The following is a 22,727-nucleotide window of genomic DNA, read 5'->3' as shown; positions in this document are numbered from 1 at the left end:
TCCTAGATGCCAAGCTAGATGACCGGCAAAACCTAGCACAAACGCCAAAAAAGTTGCCGACACAGAAAGAGCTCTGATTATAAGCTTATGACGTTAAAATAAAGTAGTTACATTGGCTTGTAACTTAAACTGAGACCTAATATTCTTTTGGAAGGTGTGTGTGTGTGTGTGTGTGTGGCGGGTAGCATTTCTAGCTGAAAGCTTGAAGTGGAAATATAAATGTTAAAGAGACATATTCCGGAATTTCCTTAGGGTGTCAGCTGTTCTGTCATTGTAACTTCAGCGGAGGTTTGGCAGAAACCCGTTTAAGCACGTAAACAGAGCTTCTGACCAAAGTTATGACAGTAGAACGGGAGAAGCCCCAAGGAAATTCACCCCCATAATCTATTTTCCAGTGGAGCCTATAAGCATATCTCCCCGTTAATCGAAGATTTCTGACACTTTATTTGGTGCATGTTCCAGTATTTTAGAAAATACAACGAATATGGACATTGCAGTTTTTTTCATCGAGGAAGGGACATCTTGGATGAAAAGGGGAATTACTTTTATTAACATTTTAAAATGTCAACTAGAAACAGATTGCAGTTTAAGATCTGTTCCCTAAATAAAATGATGCTCTTTCTGATCTATCTACACGTGGATTAAGAATGAAGAGGTAGGTTTGACTGGGTACAGAGAGAAATGGTTAAAATATGGACAGAAATGAAGCTGGTAGCAGACTGAGAATGTTCTGAGGTTGTTGGTCAATCAAAACAAGTTTGTCTGTAGCATGAGATCAATGAACTCTTCCATGTCCACTGCCCCATCTCCATTAGTGTCCACTCCTTTGATCATCTCCCGTAAATCTTGGTGTGAGAAGTAGACACCAGTAGACTTGCAGGCGTCTTTGAGATTGTCAAAGGTTATCTTCCCATCACCATCTGCAAGTAATCACATTTACACACTTACATGGACGACATTCAGGCTTAGGCTGATAAGAGGCAAGTAACATTCGCGCCACACAAGTGCCAGGCAATGACCATCTCCAACAAGCGAGAGTCTAACCACCTCCCCTTGACATTCAGCAGCATTACCATCGCCGAATCCCCCACCATCAACATACTGGGGGTCACCATTGACCAGAAACTTAACGGGACCAGCCACATAAACACTGTGGCAACAAGAGCGGGTCAGAGGCTGGGTATTCTGCAGTGAGTGTCTCACCTCCTGACTCCCCAAAGCCTTACCACCATCTACAAGGCACAAGTCAGGAGTGTGATAGAATACTCTCCACTTGCCTGGATGAGTGCAGCTCCAAGAACACTTGAAGCTCGACACCCTCCAGGACAAAGCAGCCTGCTTGATTGGCACTCCATCCACCACTTTAAACATTCACTTCCTCCACTACCGGTGCACCGTGGCTGCAGTGTATACCATCTACAAGATTCACTGCAGCAACTCACCAAGGCTTCTTCAGCAGCACCTCCCAAACCCACTTAGAAGGACAAGGGCTGCAGGCACATGGGAACACCATCACCTTCAATTTTCCCGACAAGTTACACGCCATCTTGACTTGGAAATATATCGCCGTTCTTTCATTGTCGCTGGGTCTAAATCCTGGAACTCCCTCCCTGACTGCACTGTGGGAGCACCTTCACCACACGGACTGCAGCGGTTCAAGAAGGCGGCTCACCACCACCTTCTCAAGGGGCAATTAGGGACGGGCAATAAATGCTGGCCTTGCCAGCGACGCCCACATCCCAGAACGAATAAAGAAAAAGCTGATAAATCTTTTATTCTTTTTGGTTTGTGTTTTTCTCATTGTTCTTTTACAATTGCAGCCTTGTTCCAATGACAGAGCATGTGATTTGTTGTCGCAGATAATTTGTTGCTCTAGACCCACTCGGAAACTGCCACAGGACTTTTTATGCAAAATTGAGGTACTTGGCAGCAAATCACACCATGGACATCAAGTGTCGAGATTTGTGGGATTTCACATTGCACCAAATCAGTTGACCTACTTATTAGTATTTGCCCAAAGCCTTCAGGAAGCATTCCTGGTCTGTTTTCCTCAATAAAGAAAGAAAAAGAAAGACTTGCATTTATATAGCGCCTTTCACGACCACTGGATGTCTCAAAGTGCTTTTCAGCCAATGAAGTACTTTTGGAGTGTAGTCACTGTTGTAATGTGGGAAACGGTACAGAAATGGAGTGGGCTGTGATCTCGCAGTCTGGGCTCACACACCGAGGTTTGCAGCTTGGGCGAGGGATTGGAAAAAGACCACTCGGTGTGAAATGGCCATATGAGTCAGCAGCTTTAGGAGATGAGAGCAGCTGGGAAATACATACCTGAATTTAGTTCAGCAAATGAGCAATCTTCTGAAAGGTATCTAGTGACGGTTAAATATGAAAGATTAAATTATAATCTTTAGGTAATTGACTGCAGCTTTTTTCTTTTTATAAACAGTCATTCTGGAGCCAACGGGTTGCTAGCTGTTACCTCACCTTATGGGCAATGTGAGAACCGGTAATACCAAACCACTGATCCAAATATATAAAGAGCTGCAGGGCAGAGCAAACTTCTATTGAACATTACACATTAACTATTTACAGAGGAGAGGTAGACAAAGAGCAGAACGTTAAGGGACTTTTGATTTGGGAGGAGAGAAACTAAAAGTACATTGGAAGAGAAAGAAAGACTTGCATTAATATAGCGCCTTTCATGACCACCGGACATCTCAAAGCGCTTTACAGCCAATGAAGTACTTTTGGAGTCACTGTTGTAATGTGGGAAACGCGGCAGCCAATTTGTGCACAGCAAGCTCCCACAAACAGCAGGACCAGATAATCTGTATTTTTAATGTTGATTGAGGGATAAATATTGTCCAGGACACCGGGGATAACTCCCCTGCTCTTCTTTGAAATAGTGCCATGGGATCTTTTACGTCTACCTGAGAGGGCAGATGGTATTCCTCGGTTTCATCCGAAAGACGGCACCTCTGACAGTGCAGGGCTCCCTCAGCACATGCACTGGAGTGTCAGCCTATAAATGGAAAATAAGCTTTTCATCAGCAAAGGAAATACAACAGAAAACTCTAGAAATGCAACTCTAGAAATAGTCAGCAGTTAAAAGACAATGACAGTTCAGATGAAGTGTTTCACCCAAATGTTGACATTTCTTTCTCTTTGATAAGAAAGGTTTTTAGGAGGATTTGATGGCAGAGAGATGCAGCAAGACGACATGGAATCTGGGAGAGATTTCCAAAGGAGAAGGGCTTCCAATGGTACACTGGAGGGAGTGGAAGCACAAACAATAATCCAGAGTCAGAAGAACCGAGTTTATGAGAAAGAAAGACTTGCATTTATATATCGCGTTTCATGGCCTCAGGACATCCTAGAGCGCTCCGCAGCCAATAAAGTACTTTTGGAGTGTAGTCACTGATGTAATTTAGGAAAGATGTTTAGCTGGAGAAGATTACCCAAGTGAGGTCTGAAAATGAAGACTAAGGTTTTTGATATTGACTTCCTGGGGCACAGGGAGCTGGTGGAGATAGGGTGATGAATTTCATATTAAACAATGCTTGTGAAGGCTAGAGGCAAAGAGACTGGCAAGGACAACATTAGAAAAATCAATCTTTGTGCTGATGCTGCCTGGATGATTGTTTTGGCAGCAGAAGGGGTGAGGTAGAGATGTAGGTAAGTAATGTTTTGGAAGATATTCTTCACGACCGACTAAATGAGAAATACACAGCTCAGCTTAGGGCTGAACAAACATTGAGCGGGGCTGTGTCGGTGATGTGGCATGTTGGAAACACAAGTTACCAGATGCTGCCTCATCTGGAGGGACTTAAACATGAAATGGTGTTGAGATTGCCTAGGCCCCAAGCTCTGGAACTCGCTGCCAAAACCTCTCTGCTTCTCTACCTCTCTTTCCTCCTTCAAGATGCTCTAAAACCCACCACTTTGACCAAGCTTTTGGTCACCTGCGCTAATTTCTACTTATGCGGCGTGGTGTCATAATTTTTTATTGCATAATACTTCTGTGAGGCACCTTGGGATGTTTCACTACATTAAAGATGCTATATAAATACAAGTTGCTGTTGTTGTTGAGGTGAACACATAATTGAATATTAATGCTATTATGTCTGTGATGTACTTATGAATGACTCCATGAGGCAATGTGTTGTACTCAAACTGTAGTGACCTTGGTCCTTTATTCCAAACTCCAGAGTGAGGCACAAGCATTGTGTGCAGCCTTTTATACTGGGCCCTGCCACCAGGGCAGGAAACCCCCGGTTTCCACCAGTTGCACCCTCTAGTGGTACCAGCATGTATATATGCCTTGTGTAAACCTTATTGATAGTACATCAGGTAAACAAGTCTCCATCTTGTGCAACCACACAGTGACTGCACAGAGAGTACATCCATAGTCTGCATATACAAGAAATGGCCCATTCATGCAAGACCCTTGCAGAGAAAGGTCAAGTAACAGAGAGAGAATGCAGTGATTTGAAGGGTTAAAGGGGCCGGGAATGGGCTTTTTAAGGAATGGGGCAGTCTTGAAAAGGGTGGCAACAAAACCTGGAGAAAGGGAGAGGTTAGAAATGACGGTGAGAACCTTAATGCCCTTGTGAAATGGGACAGCTTAGCACACGGTATATGTGATGCAAGTAATCGGAAATTTCACATGTTGCTTCATCAACACCTGATTTGCATTGTATTTCATTGTAAAATGGAATAAAGCACAATAGCAGCAGGCAACCAGTTGAGAGAATGTGCACAGAGGATTGGGTGGCTAGAAAGGAAGCATGTCCCAACCTCCTGGCAAAAGTCAAGAATTTCCCAGCTATAGCTCAGGCTGGTTGTGAATTTGACTTCTGGCTTCAGTGACGCACACATGATCTGTTGGCTCTTGCTGTGTAAGCTTGCATGTAAAGTTGAGGGCATAGAACTGAGACACAGTGTGAGTGACTGCTTCAAGAGAACAACAGAAGGATTTTCATGGACAATGTAGGAACCATGTTTAAACTCTAGAGTGGCCTAACCACAAATGCATCGCCGTATGTCACGTTAAAAAATGGAAGAAGGTCTTATTGTCATTTCATTTGATTTAAATTAAAGATTGGAGCCAATCCTGGGGATGCACATTGCATTGGAGCACCAACATGCACGACCAGGTAGGGAGAGTGCAATTTGTTCTCCCGCTCCCCTGAACTCTGACCCTTTCATCATCATAGGCAGTCCCTCGTATCAAGGATGACTTGCATCTACGCCAACATGTTCACAGGTGTTTCAATGAAGGGCCTAATATTCCAGGTCCCGAATTAAATGTTGTAGGGTGGACGATGCCTGTGCGTGGATTTTTTTAACGTGCGGTGGCCGTTGCACACCAGCCACCACACGGCCTTGACAGAGCTTGGTCTTGATCCAGTGGCAAGGATTAACTAAGACGACTGGAGACCAGCTCTGCTGCACGGACCTAGTGTGCACACATATTGCATTGTGGACTGGCCCATAAGGACAACAACCTTATCACATGGGAAGGAAAAATCTCACCGAGTCTCGTTCATAAGGACATAAGGATTTTTAGGGACAGCAAAAAGCCATTAGACCTAGCAAGCCTGCCGCTTTTCTCAGCCCAACCTATCTGCCTTCTCACCATGTTCTCAACCCCTTTTCTGGAGTGGTTCTCACAGAACTCTGAACTCCTTGCACATTGGAGGAGGAAGGTTGGAGTGGGGGACCAGAGAGCATGGGGCTGAAATTCAGGGTCTAGGAAAGACCCATTACTGTCTGTTAGCAACGGACATGCATAGGAATCTCGTGGCCACCGCTTTGGGGTCAACTGGCCAACCCGACTCAAATTGAGGTCGGGGATTTTTTGGCCTGGACCCGATACCACCCGATTATGATGACCGCCGAAAGCACGTCATCAGAATGTGCACCTCCGCTTTCCCTCACCTTAAAAATCTTCCAACCAATATTCAGCTGCAGAAATTGATCCCCCGCCACGCAGTGCCCCCGACAGGTTTCTCTGTCATTGCACCCTCTGAAGACTATGTGCGGTTCAGCAGCACGGCGGCTCTTCAAGGGGAGGGCCCACTGCTGCGGCCGCCATGTAATAATTGTTGTCGGCCGACTTCCCGATCGGCCGGCAAAATAGTGACCCCGGGTTTGGGTGCCAGGCTGCTGGCCTGGCCGAAACCCTCCCTGGTGGCCAGTGGCTGAAGACATGTGACAGGGTACTGGAACGGGCAGGCCAGAAAGGTCCCAGGTTTGCCACCTGGCCTGTGCTCATACAACACAAAGTGATGCTGGGTCACTATAGCTGGCCCCAGTACCTCCGGGTTATGAAGGGGGTAAAAAAATCAGCTAGATTTCCGATCCATGAGTGGTACATAATGACATCTGCTGGAATGTCCACTTGTCACATGGCACACGCGCTGTGACGTCACCACCATTCCGGCGCTGATTGATAGTGGCGAAGTCCCGGTCCGACTCATATTCAGCCCCTCAGCCTGGCTTTGAGTCTATGGCATGCCCCCATTATGACACATTTCCTCTGGGACTTTGAAAACATTTTAAAATCCTGAAAATGGCACTTCCAACCACATCAGGGAACCTTGCGGTAAGTACAAAGAAAAAGTCCAACGCAAGTGGACATTCCAGCAGATGTCATTATGTACCACTCATGGATCGGAAATCTAGCTGATTTTTTTACCCCCTTCATAACCCGGAGGTACTGGGGTCAAGGTCCCACACAAGAGATTAATGTGCAAAGTTAAAGCACATGGGATTGGGGGTAGTGTGCTGATGTGGATTGAGAACTGGTTGTCAGACAGGAAGCAAAGAGTAGGAGTAAACGGGTACTTTTCAGAATGGCAGGCAGTGACTAGTGGAGTGCCGCAAGGTTCTGTGCTGGGGCCCCAGCTGTTTACATTGTACATTAATGATTTAGACGAGGGGATTAAATGCAGTATCTCCAAATTTGCAGATGATACTAAGTTGGGTGGCAGTGTGAGCTGCGAGGAGGATGCTATTAGGCTGCAGAGTGACTTGGATAGGTTAGGTGAGTGGGCAAATGCATGGCAGATGAAGTATAATGTGGATAAATGTGAGGTTATCCACTTTGGTGGTAAAAACAGAGAGACAGACTATTATCTGAATGGTGACAGATTAGGAAAAGGGAAGGTGCAACGAGACCTGGGTGTCATGGTACATCAGTCATTGAAGGTTGGCATGCAGGTACAGCAGGCGGTTAAGAAAGCAAATGGCATGTTGGCCTTCATAGCGAGGGGATTTGAATACAGGGGCAGGGAGGTGTTGCTACAGTTGTACAGGGCCTTGGTGAGGCCACACCTGGAGTATTGTGTACAGTTTTGGTCTCCTAACTTGAGGAAGGACATTCTTGCTATTGAGGGAGTGCAGCGAAGGTTCACCAGACTGATTCCCGGGATGGCGGGACTGACCTATCAAGAAAGATTGGATCAACTGGGCTTGTATTCACTGGAGTTCAGAAGAATGAGAGGGGATCTCATAGAAACGTTTAAAATTCTGACGGGTTTAGACAGGTTAGATGCAGAAAGAATGTTCCCAATGTTGGGGAAGTCCAGAACCAGGGGTCACAGTCTGAGGATAAGGGGTAAGCCATTTAGGACCGAGATGAGGAGAAACTTCTTCACCCAGAGAGTGGTGAACCTGTGGAATTCTCTACCACAGAAAGTAGTTGAGGCCAATTCACTAAATATATTCAAAAGGGAGTTAGATGAAGTCCTTACTACTCGGGGGATCAAGGGTTATGGCGAGAAAGCAGGAAGGGGGTACTGAAGTTTCATGTTCAGCCATGAACTCATTGAATGGCGGTGCAGGCTAGAAGGGCTGAATGGCCTACTCCTGCACCTATTTTCTATGTTTCTATGTTTCTATAGTGCCCCACCATCACTTTGTGTTGTATGAGCACAGGCCAGGTGGCAAACCTGGGACCTTTCTGGCCTGCCCGTTCCAGTACCCTGTCACATGGCACACACTTACGGAGAAAACAGGGAAGCCCAGAGCTTCCATTGCCCTTGTCTATGATGAATGAACATAAGAAAATCAGAAATCAGAGCAGGAGTAGGCCATTCAACCCCTCGAGCCTGCTCCGCCATTCACTGAGATCATGGCTGATCTTCTACCTCAACTCCACTTTCCCAGCCAGAAGAAACATCCTCCCCGCATCCAGTCTATCCAACCCAGTCAGAATTTTATACGTTTCAATGAGATCCCCTCTCATTCTTCTAAACTCTAGTTCAGGGGGGCGGGAGAACAGATTGCACTCCGCCTCCATAAATTTACGGTCAAAGGGATAGGTTAGAAGAATTTATTCTTAAGCAGAGGGTTTGTTAGGGCATGCACTGTTAGAAATAATGGTGGTAGCAGCATTTTTGAAAGGGACTTGGATAAATATTTGTAAAAGAAAATAAATGAAAGTGTATGGGAAAAGGGCAGGGAAATAGAAACATAGAAAATAGGAGAGTAGTAGGCCATTCGGCCCTTCGAGTCTGCATCGCCATTCAATATGATCATGGTTGATCCTCTATCTCAACACCATATTCCTGTTTTTTCTCCATACCCCTTGATACCTTTTGTGTCTAGAAATCTATCTATCTCGCTCTTAAATATATTCAGTGACTTGGCCTCCACAGCCTTCTGTGGTAGAGAATTCCACAGGTTCACCACCCTCTGAATGAAAACATTTCTCCTCATCTCGATCCTAAATTTCCTACCCCATATCCTGAGACCGTGACCCCTTGTTCTAGACTTCCCAGCCAGGGGAAACATTCTCCCTACATCCAGTCTATCCAATCCAGTCAGAATTTTATACGTTTCAATGAGATCCCCTCTCATTCTTCTAAACTCTAGTTGACTCAATCTCTCCTCAAACGACAGTCCTGCCACCCCAGGAATCAGTCTGGTGAACCTTCGCTGCACTCCCTCTATGGCAAGTATATGGGACCAAGTGGATAACTTTCAGAGATCTGGCGTATGAAGGATGGGATGAGAGGCCTCTTTCTGTGCTGTAAAGTTCTATGATTCTAGGTCTTGTGTTCCCTTGGCCACAAATGTTGTGCCTGAGCAACTGAGGAGAAAGTAGAGAGATTTGGCAAAGCTTGAGCAAAGTTTTGAGGGAATAGCCTCCTACGCAACTTTTTATTATTTTATTCTCCCTTTTTAGATCTCATCCTCGGCCTTCCACCCCAAGCCATACTTTATGATAAGAGTGTGTGATTTATTCTGAGGCATCTGTCTGTGTTGTCTGTAATTGGCCAATTGGGGACATAGGAAGACGGCTTGGTCTGCAATACCTGCACCCTCACCACCTTTACTTTGAGAAAGGGACATTCCTCTACCATGGACTTGCTGAGACTGGGTAACAATACAGACTCGTGTCCTCCCGTCATTCTGCAATACCTTGTTACACCCACGAGCAGGTTGCCTCGATTATGAAAGTGCACCTAAAATTACTTACCACAGTCAAAGAGACTGAATCCCTGTTTAATCTCCTCGTAGGTGTCTCTCGCATCTCCCTGATGCGCCATTACAATCTGAAGGAAATCAGAGAAGCTCACATTCCTGTGGAAAACACAAGATTCAGAAAGTGGGGAAGTTTTCCATTTGCCATCAGCCTCAGTTCCACCACAAAATTTCACCCAAAAAATGAAACTAAAAAAATTGTAATTTAAGGCAAGACAAAGGCAAGTGAGATGAGGAGAAATTTCTTCACTCAGAGGGTGGTGGATCTTTGGAATTCTCTACCCCAGAGGGCTGTGGAGGCTCAGTCGTTGAGTATATTTAAGACAGAGAGCGATAGATTTTTGAATATTAAGGGAATCAAGGGATATGGGGACGGTGCAGGAAAGTGGAGTTGAGGTAGAAAATCAGCCATGATCTCATTGGATGGCGGAGCAAGCTCGAGGGGCTGAATAGCCTACTCCTGCTCTGAATTCTGATTTTCTTATGTTTATTCATCATACACAAGGAAAATGAAAGCTCTGGGCTTCCCTGTTTTCTCTGTAAGTGCGTGCCATGTGACAGGGTACTGGAACGGGCAGGCCAGAAAGGTCCCAGGTTTGCCACCTGGCCTGTGCTCATACAACTCAAAGTGATGGTGGGGCACTAAAGCTGGCCCCAGTACCTCCAGGTTATGAAGGGGGAAAAAAAATCAGCTAGATTTCCGATCCTTGAGTGGTACAGAATGACATCTGCTGGAACGTCCACTTGCGTTGGACATCATGGAAGGACCAGATTGGACTTGCCAATAATTATCTCTACAGCCAAGTCACTGTCTGGGATCTCACATGAAGAACAGATTTGTGGGCGAGGGTGCCTGTTGATTCCCATTGAACCTTCCCCCAGCAGAGGCAACACTTTCAGGAACAGGTAGGGTAAAGGGGAAAAGGGTTCAACCAGACAGGATTGAAGGGATTGTGCGATTATGAAGAGTGCTGACAAACGATGATGATGTTGGTGAGCCATTACATGTAACCATGTTGGGGTGGAAGTGTTGATTGTCACAGCGAACTATGGCCATTATAACCACACTTACTCTTCTTTCGAATGCCCCAAATTCCTCAGCGTTTTCCTCAGTGCCTCATGGTTGACAATAAATCCCAGGGTCCGCAGGGCTGCATAAACCTTATTTGGATTGAGATACCTGAGTAAAAACACGCGTGAAGCATTTACTTATGTTAAATAAATTAAATCCCATGAGTTGCTGATTGTACTTGGTCAAAGTGTGCTGCTTGATTAGATTTATCAAAACTTGTTCTGCATTAGCAAAAACAACAACTTGCATTTATATATCACCTTTAACGTAGTAAGCCGTCCTAAGGCACTTGGCAGGAGGGTTATCAAATAAATTTTGACACTGAGCCACATAAGGAGATATTAGGGCAGATGAGTTGGGTTTTAAGGACTGTTATGTCTGTAATGCACTTATGAATGACTCCACGGGGCAATATGTTGTACTCAAACTGTAGTGACCTTGGTCCTTTATTTGTAACTCCAGAGTGAGGCACAAGCATGGTCGGCAGCCTTTTATATTGGGCCCTGCACACCTATGCAGGTGACCCTCAGGTCTCCCACCGCAGTGCCCTCTGGTGGACAGCCTCTGCCACAGGGGCAGGAAAAACCCAGTCTCCACCAGTTACACCCTCTAGTGGTGCCAGCATAGTATATACACAGTGTAAACTTTATTGATGGTACATCAGGTAACAAGTCTCCATCTTATGTAACTATACAGTCACTACACAGAGAGTATATCTATAGTCTGCATATATAACAAGGACCGTCTTAGAAGAGCAGAGAGAGGTAGAGAGGCAGAGAGGCTTAGGGAGGGAATTCCAGAGCTTAGAGCCTTGGCAGCTGAAGGCACGGCCGCCAATGGTGGAGTGATTAAAATTGGGAATGTGCAAAAGGCCAGTATGGGAGGAGCGCAGGGATCTCAGGGGTTGTAGGGCTGGAAGAGGTTACAGAGAAAGGGAGGGACGAGGCCGTGGAGGGATTTGAAAACAAGGATGGTAATTTTAAATTGATCCGTTGCTCAACTGGCAGCCAATGTAGGTCAGTGAGCACAGGGGTGATGGGTGAGCGGGATTTGGTGCGAATTAGGATACAAACAGGAAGGCCCCATGATTTGCAGAAATGACCACTGCCAGAGGATGAGAGGACTGTAGTGCTGTTAAAGGAACACTTGGGATACAGCTTACCTGTTTAATACAATTCCTGCTAGTTACCCCGGTATTATTGCCCCCTTGACCCTTGGCCTCAACATGGAACAAATACAACCGAGTAGTGTCTATTATAAGAAACAGAAGCTTGGGGTGATATGGTAACACTGTGCATGCGAACGTTTAGTGTGATGGAGTGAATAGACTGAAGCTGTGATCCTGTTCACTTCCTGGTTTCAGCTGCATTGAGTACGGAGGTGCTATGTGAGGAGGGGGGTTGGGAAAAAGGAGGAATCAAGAGAGAATAAATTTCAGATTCATTTTGGTTGAATTTTCTGACTGGTGTGTTGTTCCACATGTTGCTCTGCACATTTTGTCCCTTCTTCATCCTCCTGGCTTGACACCAGTGCTGCTCACAGTCCAGGTACACAGCCATTCTCACTGGCTGCTCATGTAGGTAACAGGATATTGGCCCAGTTAAGGGGTTGCCCCTGGGTTTGCTCTGTTGTGGAGCATTTCCCTCTGATTCCTCCTCTTCCCCAACCCCTCTCCTCACATAGCACCTCTGTACTCAATGCAGCTGAAACCAGGAAGTGAACAGGATCACAGCTTCAGTCTATTCACTCCATCACACTAAACGTTCGCATGCACAGTGTTACCATATCACCCCAAGCTTCTGTTTCTTATAATAGACACTACTCTGTTGTATTTGTTCCATTATAAATATAGCAAGATGCCCAGCCGATTCTGACACCAAGCCCTGTGGTATACTTTTAAAAAACCCACAAAACCCGAAGAGGAATTCTTCTGTAAGGTTACTAATCTTGAGAAAAAAACCAGACCATGAATTAAAAATTGATTGATACAAGCTTTGGAATTAAATTGGACATTTGGAATTAAGCAGGTGGTCAAGAACCAAAAAAACCTGACTTCATGTATAACAACAATGGAATGTTATGCAAAGTCCCGAACTCGATTGACTAGGGTGGGGAAACAGCCATTTGCAGACATCAAGTCTGTAACAACAAAGGACCCTCCACAAGGTGCAAATTTTGGGGCTAACATCATTTCAGCATATGGAAATATCTTTTGCATTGTCAACTCCGCATGCAAATCAGAAGCAATTCAATCTCATCACCAAACAGTTAAACAGATCAATAATCAAATTTCATCACAGTTGGAAACCTATTCAAAACCTGGATATAAATATACGGACACCGACAGGCAACAAGAGAGAGAACACAGGAAGAAAGCAGAAGCAGGAGGAGATACACAAAAAGAAACAGCAAGCAGGCACGGAAGGAAAAAAAACTGCAAGAAGCTGCAGTTAACGGCCAGAAGAAGAACCACGAACCTACAATAGCTATAGCCAGGAATGGTGATTGTATGTCTTAAGTCAATTTCCCTTGGCAGTCCAGTCCTGTAGTTTTTAGTTGGTTTTTGTTGCGTAATAAAACAGACACTGGGTTAAGCCTAAAATGTTGTGTCACGTGTTGTCCTTTCCCACTATAAGTTCCAAGGTCTAAGAATCCGAGTAGAATGAAAAACAAACACCCTACACTTCCCAAAACGTTAACCTTCTCTCTTCACAGATGCTGACTGGCCTGCTGCGTATTTCCAGCATTTTCTGTTTTTGTTTCAGACTGGCAGTGATTTGCTTTTTCAGTGAATCCTGTGGTGTATTGACGGGTTCCTTTCACACTCACCCTGTGCCACTGGAGTCAATGGCATCAAACATGACCCTGAGATCCTGGATATCCTGGGGTGTCAGTTCCTGCTGGATTTTGTCAGACAGCTCTCCCCTTGCCAATTCCTGCCGTTCAACACTCCAGTCCTGAAGAAAAGCCAGTAGCTGAAGAAGGAAGAAAATGGAAGAGGTCACAGAGCTCCCCAAAGGCTCAACACTTAAAAGCACAATCTAGTGTGTAGCTGAACCATACAACAGCTTTGATATAGCGCTTTTAACACAGTAAAATGTCCCAAGGTGCTTTACAGGGCGTAATTTTAAAAAAATGAACCTGAACTAAAGAAAGAAACATTAGGGCAGATGATCAAAAGCTTGGTCCAAGACATAGGTTTTAAGGAGCGTCTTTGTAATATAGAGCTCCCCCTAGTGGACTACTGCTCCACCTAGTGACTACTGTGGTAATGCAACTGCGGACGTAAATACAATAAAAGGGTCATGTGACAAGTCACATGACAAGTTCCTGTAGAGCCATCTTGTACGCGTGTGTGCTTTATTGATGTGTAAAGAATATATCACAGTCTTAAAGGAGGAAAGAGAGGCAGAGAAGTTTAGGGAGGTGTTAAGTCCTGACTCTAATGTACTGACTTACACGAGACACATGCTGAAGTCAAGGTCACTCAGGACCTGCACCTTTAATTCACAGCTCTCCAGTGCTGCACTTGCCTGAGCCCTCCCTTTATATACCTCAGTGGGACAGGTATGGAGTGTTTTCTGCAAGTGCACCCCTGGTGGTAAGGTATGCTTATTGTTACAGGTCATATCCAGTTACAGTCATGTATAGCATGGTAAGATACAGTTATATACAGTAATGTGAGATACATGACATCACCCTCCCCCAAGGTCTTATTGCCTTTATAGATTCAGTCTCTCAGGTGGTCTGCGCTCTCACGTGGAGCGTCTTAGTTGTGCTTCAGTTGTTTGCCTGGTGCCTGTGTTTGGTTCGGTGTGATTGCTGGTATCTCGCCTGGGCTGTCTGTTTCGTTCGGTGTGATTGCTGGTATCTCGCCTGGGCTGTCTGTTGAGACTGTCCTTTCCTCAGGTTGTTCCACCTGTCTGTCCACCAGGTGTGGTGTAAGTTTCACATTGTCTGCCTCTGGTTCTTCAGTGTTATCAGTGAATCTACTTTTTACTTGGTCTACATGCCTCTGGCAGGTTTGGCCATTGTCCATTTGTACAACCAGTAGCCTGTTCCCCTCTTTGTCTGTTACTGTCCCTGCAAGCCATTTGGGACCCCGGCCATAGTTTAGCACAAACACTTTGTCCCCTATCTCATTCCACCTCCCCCTCGAATTTTGGTCATGGTACTCAGTTAGCTTTTGATGCTTAGCCTCAACAATTTCATGGATGTCTGGGAGGATTAACGAGAGCCTGGTCTTTAAGGTTCATTTCATCAATAGTTGCGCGGGGGGAACCTCAGTCAATGAATGCGGACGAGATCTGTATGCCAGCAGCAGTCGCGACAGGCGGCTCTGCAGCGTGGGACCTTGGATTTTGAGCATGCCTTGTTTAATGATCTGCACTGCTCGCTCCGCCTGGCCATTGGAGGCCGGCTTGAAAGGTGCCATCTTAACATGATTTATACCGTGGTCAACTATAAAATCATGAAATTCTGCGCTGGTTAAGCACGGACCATTATCACTGACTAATATGACAGGAATGCCGTGCGTTGCAAACATGGTTCTAAGGCTCTCCACAGTGGTGGAGGTGGTGCTCAAGTTTAAAATGGTGCACTCGATCCATTTTGAAAATGCATCAATGACTACGAGGAACATTTTGCCCATGAACGGACCCGCATAGACTACATGCACCCGCGACCACGGTTTGGTGGGCCAGAGCCAGGGGCTTAGGGGGGCCTCCCTGGGGGCATTACTGAGTTGGGCACAAATGGTGCACCGACGGACGCAGGGCTCCAAGTCCGCGTCAATGCCAGGCCACTAGACATGAGATCTGGCTATGGCCTTCCTAAGGACGATCCCCGGGTGCTCGCGATGGAGCTGCTGGACAAATGCCTCCCTGCCTCGTAAGGGCATAACTACTCAGCTGCCCTACATCAGGCAGTTTGCCTGTAGTGAGAGTTCATGCATGCGCCTATGGAAGGGTTTGACCTCCTCGGGGCAGGCATCGCGAGCCTCTGCCCAGTCACCGGTTAAAACGCAACTTTTAACTAGAGATAACGTGGGGTCGCTGGTCGTCCAGGCTCTGATTTGGCGAGTCGTCATGGGCGAACCTGTGGATTCAAAGGCGTTGATTGCCATGACCATCTCACAGTTCTGTTCGTTGGACCCTTCTGTGGTCGCCAAGGGTAGCCTGCTAAGCGCGTCGGCACAGTTGTCTGTGCCTGGTCTGTGCCTTATCGTGTAGTCGTAAGCCGCCAGCATGAGTGCCCACCGCTGAATGTGTGCCGAAGCGTTGGCGTTGATTGTCTTGCACTCGGATAGTAGGGGCGTGATGGGTTTGTGGTCGGTTTCTAACGCAAACTCGGCCCCGAAATCTTTTGACACCATACACATACGCGAGCGCCACCATACCATATCTGCGTTCCGCCCGCGAAAGTGACCTGGAGGCATAAGCAACGGGCTGTAATTTACCTGTATCGTTGACGTGCTGTAAAACGCACCCGACCCCGTACGCTGACGCATCACACGTAAGGACTAACTTTTTACCTGGGTCAAAAAATGCTAAAACACTCTTGGAACATAGAAGGTTGCGTGCCTTATTGAAGGCGCGTTCTTGGGTGTCCCCCCAAAACCAATCGCACACCTTTCTGAGTAGCACGTGGAGAGGCTCCAGCAGCGTGCTCAAGTTCTGCATAAAGTTCCCAAAATAATTGAGTAGCCCGAGAAAGGCGCGCAGTTCTGAGACATTCCGGGGCCTGGGTGCCAGGCGAATCGCTTCGGTTTTGGATTCGGTTGGGCGGATTCCATCAGCGGCAATCCTTCTGCCCAAAAATTCAACATCAGGCGTGAGAAACAGACACTTGGATTTCTTAACTCTTAGGCCTACCCGATCCAGTCGACTTAGTACTTCCTCAAGATTGCGGAGATGAGAGTCGGTGTCCCTGTCCGTGATGAGTATGTCATCTTGAAACACAACTGTCCCCGGGATGGACTTGAGCAGACTTTCCATGTTGCGCTAGAATATAGCAGCTGCCGACCTGATGCCGAATGGGCATCAATTGTACACAAAAAGGCCTTGATGTGTGTTGATGGTGGTGAGTAGCTTAGACTCTTCAGTCAGTTCTTGCATCATATACGCAGATGTGAGGTCAAGTTTTGAGAAAAGTTTTCCTCCAGCCAATGTGGCAAATAGGTCCTCTGCTCTGGGCAGCGGGTATTGGTCCTGTAGGGAGTCTCTGTTTATGGTAGACTTGTAATCCCCACAGATTTGCATGGATCCATCAGGCTTCATGACGGGGACGATGGAGCTTGCCCAGTCGCTGAATTCCATGGGAGAAATTATGCCTTCCCGCAGAAGCCGGTCCAGTTCGTTTTCAATCTTTTCCCTCATCATATAAGGCACAGCTCTAGCCTTGTGATGGACCAGTCTAGCATTCTGTGTGATGTAGATTCTGACTTTAACCCCTTTGAAGGTGCCCACACCTGGCTGAAAGAGATGTGCAAAACGGCTTAGAAATGTTGAGCAGGAGGTCCGTTGCTCTGACGACATGGCGTGAACATCATCCCATTTCCAATTAAGTTCTGCTAGCCAGCTTCTCTCCAACAGGGCTGGGAGATCCCCGGGGACAATCCACAGGGAAAGTTGGTTCACCATCCCTTTGTGTGTGACCGAGAGCATGGCGCTGCCAAGGACTGGGACGATTTCTTTAGTATAGGTCCTTAGTTTGGTGTCGATCTTTGTGAGTTTTGGTCTGTTGCTTTTGTGCGGCCACGGTTGTTCAAATTGTTGAACGCTCATGAGGGATTGACAGGCCCCCGTGTCCAGTTCCATGTTGACGGGTATCCCGTTGAGTAGAACCCTCATCATAATTGGAGGCATCTTGTTGTAAGAACAGTGGACATTGATCGTGTTAACCCGCTGTACCTCGGCGTCCCGTGCACTGTTCCAACCGTCTTCTGGTCCGCTTTCCGACCCTTCCGATTCGTATACCAGCCGAGCTGTTGTTTTCCGTGCATGCGAACCAGATGCCCTGTGTAGTTGCAGTTTCTGCAAATGGCATGCTGAAATCGACATACCCTGGTTGAGTGCCTTCACCACATCTCTAACACAGACCGTTTCCATTGTTTCCGAAGGATGAGCTGCGTCTGGCTGATCTCCCTTGAGCTTTTCTCAATCTGTGTTGATTGCTCGCATTGTGGGTTGATGAGGTGTGATCGGCCGTTCATGTGGCCCTTGATTTTGATGGCTTCTGACGCCACTGTCTGCTGTTGAAGGCCTGCTCTCCTGCCTTTGTCTGTGTGTGGGGGTAGCGGTTTGTTTCACAATGTGAACCCCTTGTTCCGATGTCTCGTTGGTTATCGTACCCGAAGTATAGATCAGCCTCGTTTATTCTTCGCCTGCCAAGAATGTCTGTGCGACCAGTGCTGCTGCCTCTAGAGTCAAGTTCTTAGTCTCTATAAGCTTTCGGAATATGCCTGCGTGGCCTATTCCTTCAATAAAAAAAGTATCTCAGTACTTCTCTCCTTAGTTCATTGGGGAACTCACATGAACTAGCCAGTCTCCGAAGTTCCGCCACGAAGTCGGGTATGCTTTGGCCCACACAGCGTCTGTCGTTGTAGAACCTGTGTCTGGCCATGTGTAGGCTGCTCGCTGGCTTCAGGTGGTCTCTCACCAGTGTGCTCAACTCCTCAAACAACTTGCTTGCTGGTTTCTCGGGTGCCAGCAGGTCTTTCATTAAAGCGTATGTTTTCGAGCCACAGCTGGTCAAGAGATGGGCTCTGCTCTTGTCTGCCTTATCATCGCCCAGCCAGTCTTTGGTCACAAAGCTTTGCTGGAGCCTTTCTATAAAGTCATCCCAATTGTCTCCAGCATTGTATTTCTCATCTGAGCTGTTGGTAGCCATTCTGTGGATTCTGTGATCCCGTAACTCGTCGCCACTGTTAAGTCCTGACTCTAATGTACTGACTTACACGAGACACATGCTGAAGTCAAGGTCACTCAGGACCTGCACCTTTAATTCCAGCTCTCCAGTGCTGCACTTGCCTGAGACCTCTCTTTATATACCTCAGTGGGACAGGTATGGAGTGTCTCCTGCAAGTGCACCCCTCGTGGTAATGTATGCTTATTGTTACAGGTCATATCCAGTTACAGTCATGTATAGCATGGTAAGATACAATTATATACAGTAATGTGAGATACATGACAGGAGGGAATTCCCAGAGCTTGGAGCCTAGACGGCTGGAGGCACAGCTGCCAATGGTGGGCTGAAGCAAGTCAAGGATTCACAAGCTGCCAGAATTGGAGGAACTCAGACGCTTGTGGGGCTGGAAGAGATAGGGAGGAGCGAGGCCACATAGGGATTTGTACACAAGGATGAGAACTTTAAATTCGAGCCATTGATGAACTGGAAGCCAATGTAGGTCAGTGAGCACATGGGTGATGGATGAATGGGACTTGTAGCAAGTAAGGATGCGGACAGCAGAGAAGGACCAACCATCAGTTCCTGGTCGACGCTGAGTTCGTTGATCCCAACCTGAACAACAGCAGAAATGTTACAAGAGGGGTCAGTGTTCCTGACATGTGGAGGGGAAAAGCCTGTCAGGATTCTCACTCCCGATCACGATGCATTGACTCCTGCTGGAAAGTGCCAGTGTGCAGATATTGAGTAATATTTCCCCCTTCAGTTGGGTCGTCAGCCAACATTGAGTCCAGGCTTGCAAATGAAGAATGGCCACATGTCGGGGCTGAATTTGCCCCTTTCTATAAGGCCCATAGCTGCCTGAAAGGCGTGGCCACGGGTCGGTGCGGACTGGCCACTAAAATGGCTTGAGGCCACCGTAATTGGTAAGAAAGGAAACAGGATCATGGTGGTCAGACTAAACAATGGGCAGATATGCCGCAAACACTTGGACCAAGTAAAGACAAAGTACAGCATAGACACGGAGGAACCAGAAGAGCATGATGAGATAGCACCCACACCACTGCCAGCGTACGAGCAACAAAGACAGCCCTCAGCATGCATAGTCCCTGCGGCCAGCCTGGACAGGCCGGAATCACCTCAAGTGACAGAGATGCGTGCTGAGGCTCAGTCACCAGAGCCACAACTGCGACGCTCCACGAGAGAGCGTCGACCACCCGATAGACTTAACCTCTGAAACTAAAAGACTCAAGGGGGGCAGCTGATGTCATGTAGTTCACCATCTTGCAATGACAATAGTTATGTAACTTTAACTCATGCACACTTGACCTGTACCCTTGAAATGCACACCCTGACCACAGGGGATGAGCTTGCGGGAGACACTCCTCACCTGGGTTTCCAGGTATAAAAGGGGAGGTCCCACCAGGGTCAGCACTCCTTGGTCCTGGGAATAAAGTGAAGGTCACAGAGTGACCGTGTCTGATGTATACATGCCTCGTGTGAGTTTGTAACAAGGTGCAGAGACACTATAATATATACACACACTCACATACACACACACACGCATACACACACACGCACACACATACACGCACACACATACACACTCATACACATACACACACACTCATAGACACATACACACATACACATACATGCACACTCACAGATACATACACACACTCACATACACGTGTACACACGCACATTTATCTTTAATAACAACCAGGATGTGCTTCATAACTAGCAGAGCCAACTTTCAATATCTTAATCCTCTTATTATTTTGTTTATTATCACCTTCACCTGGGATCAGGTTCACAGGTGAATAATGGCCACTTGGTGGGGTGCCAGTGGAAGTGCGGGTTGAGATGGCGGGCGCAGGGAGAGGGAGGTGCAGTGATTGGTGTCTATGGAACCACAACCCAGTTGAGAAGTAACATTGTTCGAAGAGGAAGGGAGGAGAAAGAATGGGAGAGGAACAGAAAGTAGGAAACCAATCAAATGGGGCAAGGGAAGACACTGAGGAAACAAAAGAAGAAAAGCATAGCCACACAATTGCAGGTGCTACATTTTAATGTCCGTGCAACACACACACAATCGAGGAGATGAAAGGGGCACACGAGATAGAGAAACTACCGTGACAAACTCAGATCAACCGACAACGAGTCTCCATTTTAGGATGACGAGGATTAAGAACAGCCTTACCTTCTGCCCCCACATGACAGGCGGGGGCACGGAGTCAGGTATAATGGGATCAGGAGGATTCTTGTTAATCTCTGACGTTTTTTGCAGCTTTGTGGTGGCTCTTTTCTTCTTTTTCTTCACAATGGTTTTCTTCTTTGAAGGCATTGCCCGGTTTTTTACCAATGTCACAAGAGCCCTACTGAGGGCCAGCACCTGAAGCGTGGAGGAAAACTTTGTTACTATTAGCAACCCATGCCAACAGAGCCTTTGCCTGCTGCTGTAGACATGGATGTGTGCCAGCAGAGGGTGCTGTTTGCACTGAAACCAGCTTCTGCCGTCTCTCTGTAAACCAATTTACTCGAGGAAAGCCAAACGGGAGTCTCTTTGCCGATTGAATTAAATTAATGTTTGTAGCTTTCTTACATGTAGTCAATACTAGTTTGATTAATTTTTGTGTCATTAAAAGATTTGTTCCTGGCAGATAAACAATCCCCACAGACTGTCCATGGCTTGGGGCTGATGCCAAGATCAGTTAAGGTTGTCATTTGACATAAGGTGCTGTTTTGGGCTGAGTTTTGAGCGAGGAGCCCGGAAACCTTCTAAAATATAACCCGGGCGGGAAAACTTAGGGCTCAAAATTCGTCTCAGGCGGTGCGGCAAAATGGCCGGCATCGGATTGGCCGCCCGTAATACGCAGCGCCTGGAATTCATTGGCTGCAGTGGATTGAATCTCAGGTGCTGTGTATGATGGCTGGTTGATCCCATACCACCCGCCTTGCGCCACCCCCCTCCCCCAGGACAAATTTCCAGGCCTTAGATTTTAGTCTATTTTTTCCACTTGCTTCTTTGACTCACGATGTGGAGATTAAAGTCTTTGGTGAATTTTTTTATCAGCTGCAAAGCAAACCTCAGAAAGTGAAGGTCAAAAGTGTCAACATTGTGGAAATGTTTGGAGGGAGATTTACAGCCACAAAGCGCAAATCAGCGCAGGTCACAAACCCGTAATGATACATGCGAAAGTACTAAAAGCACCCAATCAGAACGCAGGGCTTTATGAGAAAATGCATTTCATACAAAGCTTAAGATGTCTCTCGCCAACATTTCTAAGCACTTCACATGCAACAAATCACCTCGAACTGCAGTGAATTGTCTCAGATACATAGAAATTTACAGCACAGAAGGAGGCCATTCGGCCCATCGTGTCCGTACCGGCCAAAAAAGAGCTACCCAGCCTAATCTCACTTTCCAGCTCTTGGTCCGTAGCCCTGTAGGTTATGGCACATTAAATGCACATCCAAGTACTTTTTAAATGTGATGAGGGTTTCTGCCTCAACCACCCTTTCAGGCAGTGAGTTCCAGACCCCCACCACCCTCTGGGTGAAATATGTTCTCCTCAATTCCAGTCTAATCCTTCTACCACTTACTTTAAATCTATACCACCTGGCTCTTGACCCCTCTACTAAAGGAAATAGGACCTTCCTATCCACTCTATCTCGGCCCCGTATAATTTTATACACCTCAATTAAATCTCCCCTCAGCCTCCTCTGTTCCAAAGAAAACAACCCTCAGCCTATCCAATCTTTCCTCATAGCTAAAATTATGTGGTGCAGTAGTCATTTTACACACTGAAGAATCCCACAAACATCAATGAGATAAATGAGCTTTGTTTTTTTTTCTTATTGATTGAGGGAATAATGTTGGCTGGGATATCAAGCGAACTCCTTGCTTTTCTTCAAATAGTGCTAAGGGAACTTTAATGAACCCCAGGCAGATGGAGCCACCATTTAACATCTCATCAGACGGACGCCAGGTACAGACAATACAATGATTCTTCAGTACTGCACTGAGGCGTCAGCCTGGATTATGGACTCAGATCCTAGACTGGGACCTGCACCCACAAACTTCCAGCTCAGAGGTGAGAGAGTCACCACTCAAAATGGAAAAAAAGATGATTCTATTATGCAGATTTATATTTAGACTAATAAAAATACAGTGGAACCTCATTAAGTTGGCATTGGTCAACAGTGGCTGACTTCGTGAACAGTATGGTTGGGTCAGCAAGCCGTAAAGCTC

At 46.5% G+C, this 22,727-nt stretch overlaps 1 protein-coding gene across 2 annotated transcripts in view; it reads right to left on the bottom strand.

The window, feature by feature from the left end:
• Positions 1-527: 527 nt before the first annotated feature.
• The window catches only part of LOC139229258 (uncharacterized), a 74,763-nt gene continuing 52,563 nt past the window's right edge, over positions 528-22,727 (bottom strand). Inside the window, exons 2-7 of one of the 2 annotated variants that reach the window (XR_011587698.1) lie at positions 20,676-20,867; positions 13,394-13,539; positions 10,565-10,672; positions 9,488-9,591; positions 2,931-3,022; positions 838-920 (exon numbers count right to left, since the gene is read on the bottom strand). Coding sequence is in view for 1 of the 2 variants with exons in the window: in XM_070860918.1 (XP_070717019.1) it covers positions 748-920; positions 9,488-9,591; positions 10,565-10,672; positions 13,394-13,539; positions 20,676-20,819 (675 nt within the window). In the remaining variant the exon portion in view is untranslated. Of the gene's footprint in view, positions 921-2,930; positions 3,023-9,487; positions 9,592-10,564; positions 10,673-13,393; positions 13,540-20,675; positions 20,868-22,727 lie in introns of both variants that reach the window. The other variant, XM_070860918.1, reaches the window with a different exon arrangement.

Source organism: Pristiophorus japonicus, chromosome 18 (genome assembly GCF_044704955.1).
Source record: "Pristiophorus japonicus isolate sPriJap1 chromosome 18, sPriJap1.hap1, whole genome shotgun sequence".
NCBI classification, from domain to species: Eukaryota; Metazoa; Chordata; class Chondrichthyes; family Pristiophoridae; genus Pristiophorus; species Pristiophorus japonicus.
The sequence above is the reverse complement of the archived record's forward strand: the minus strand, read 5'-3'. Positions and strand labels throughout refer to the sequence as shown.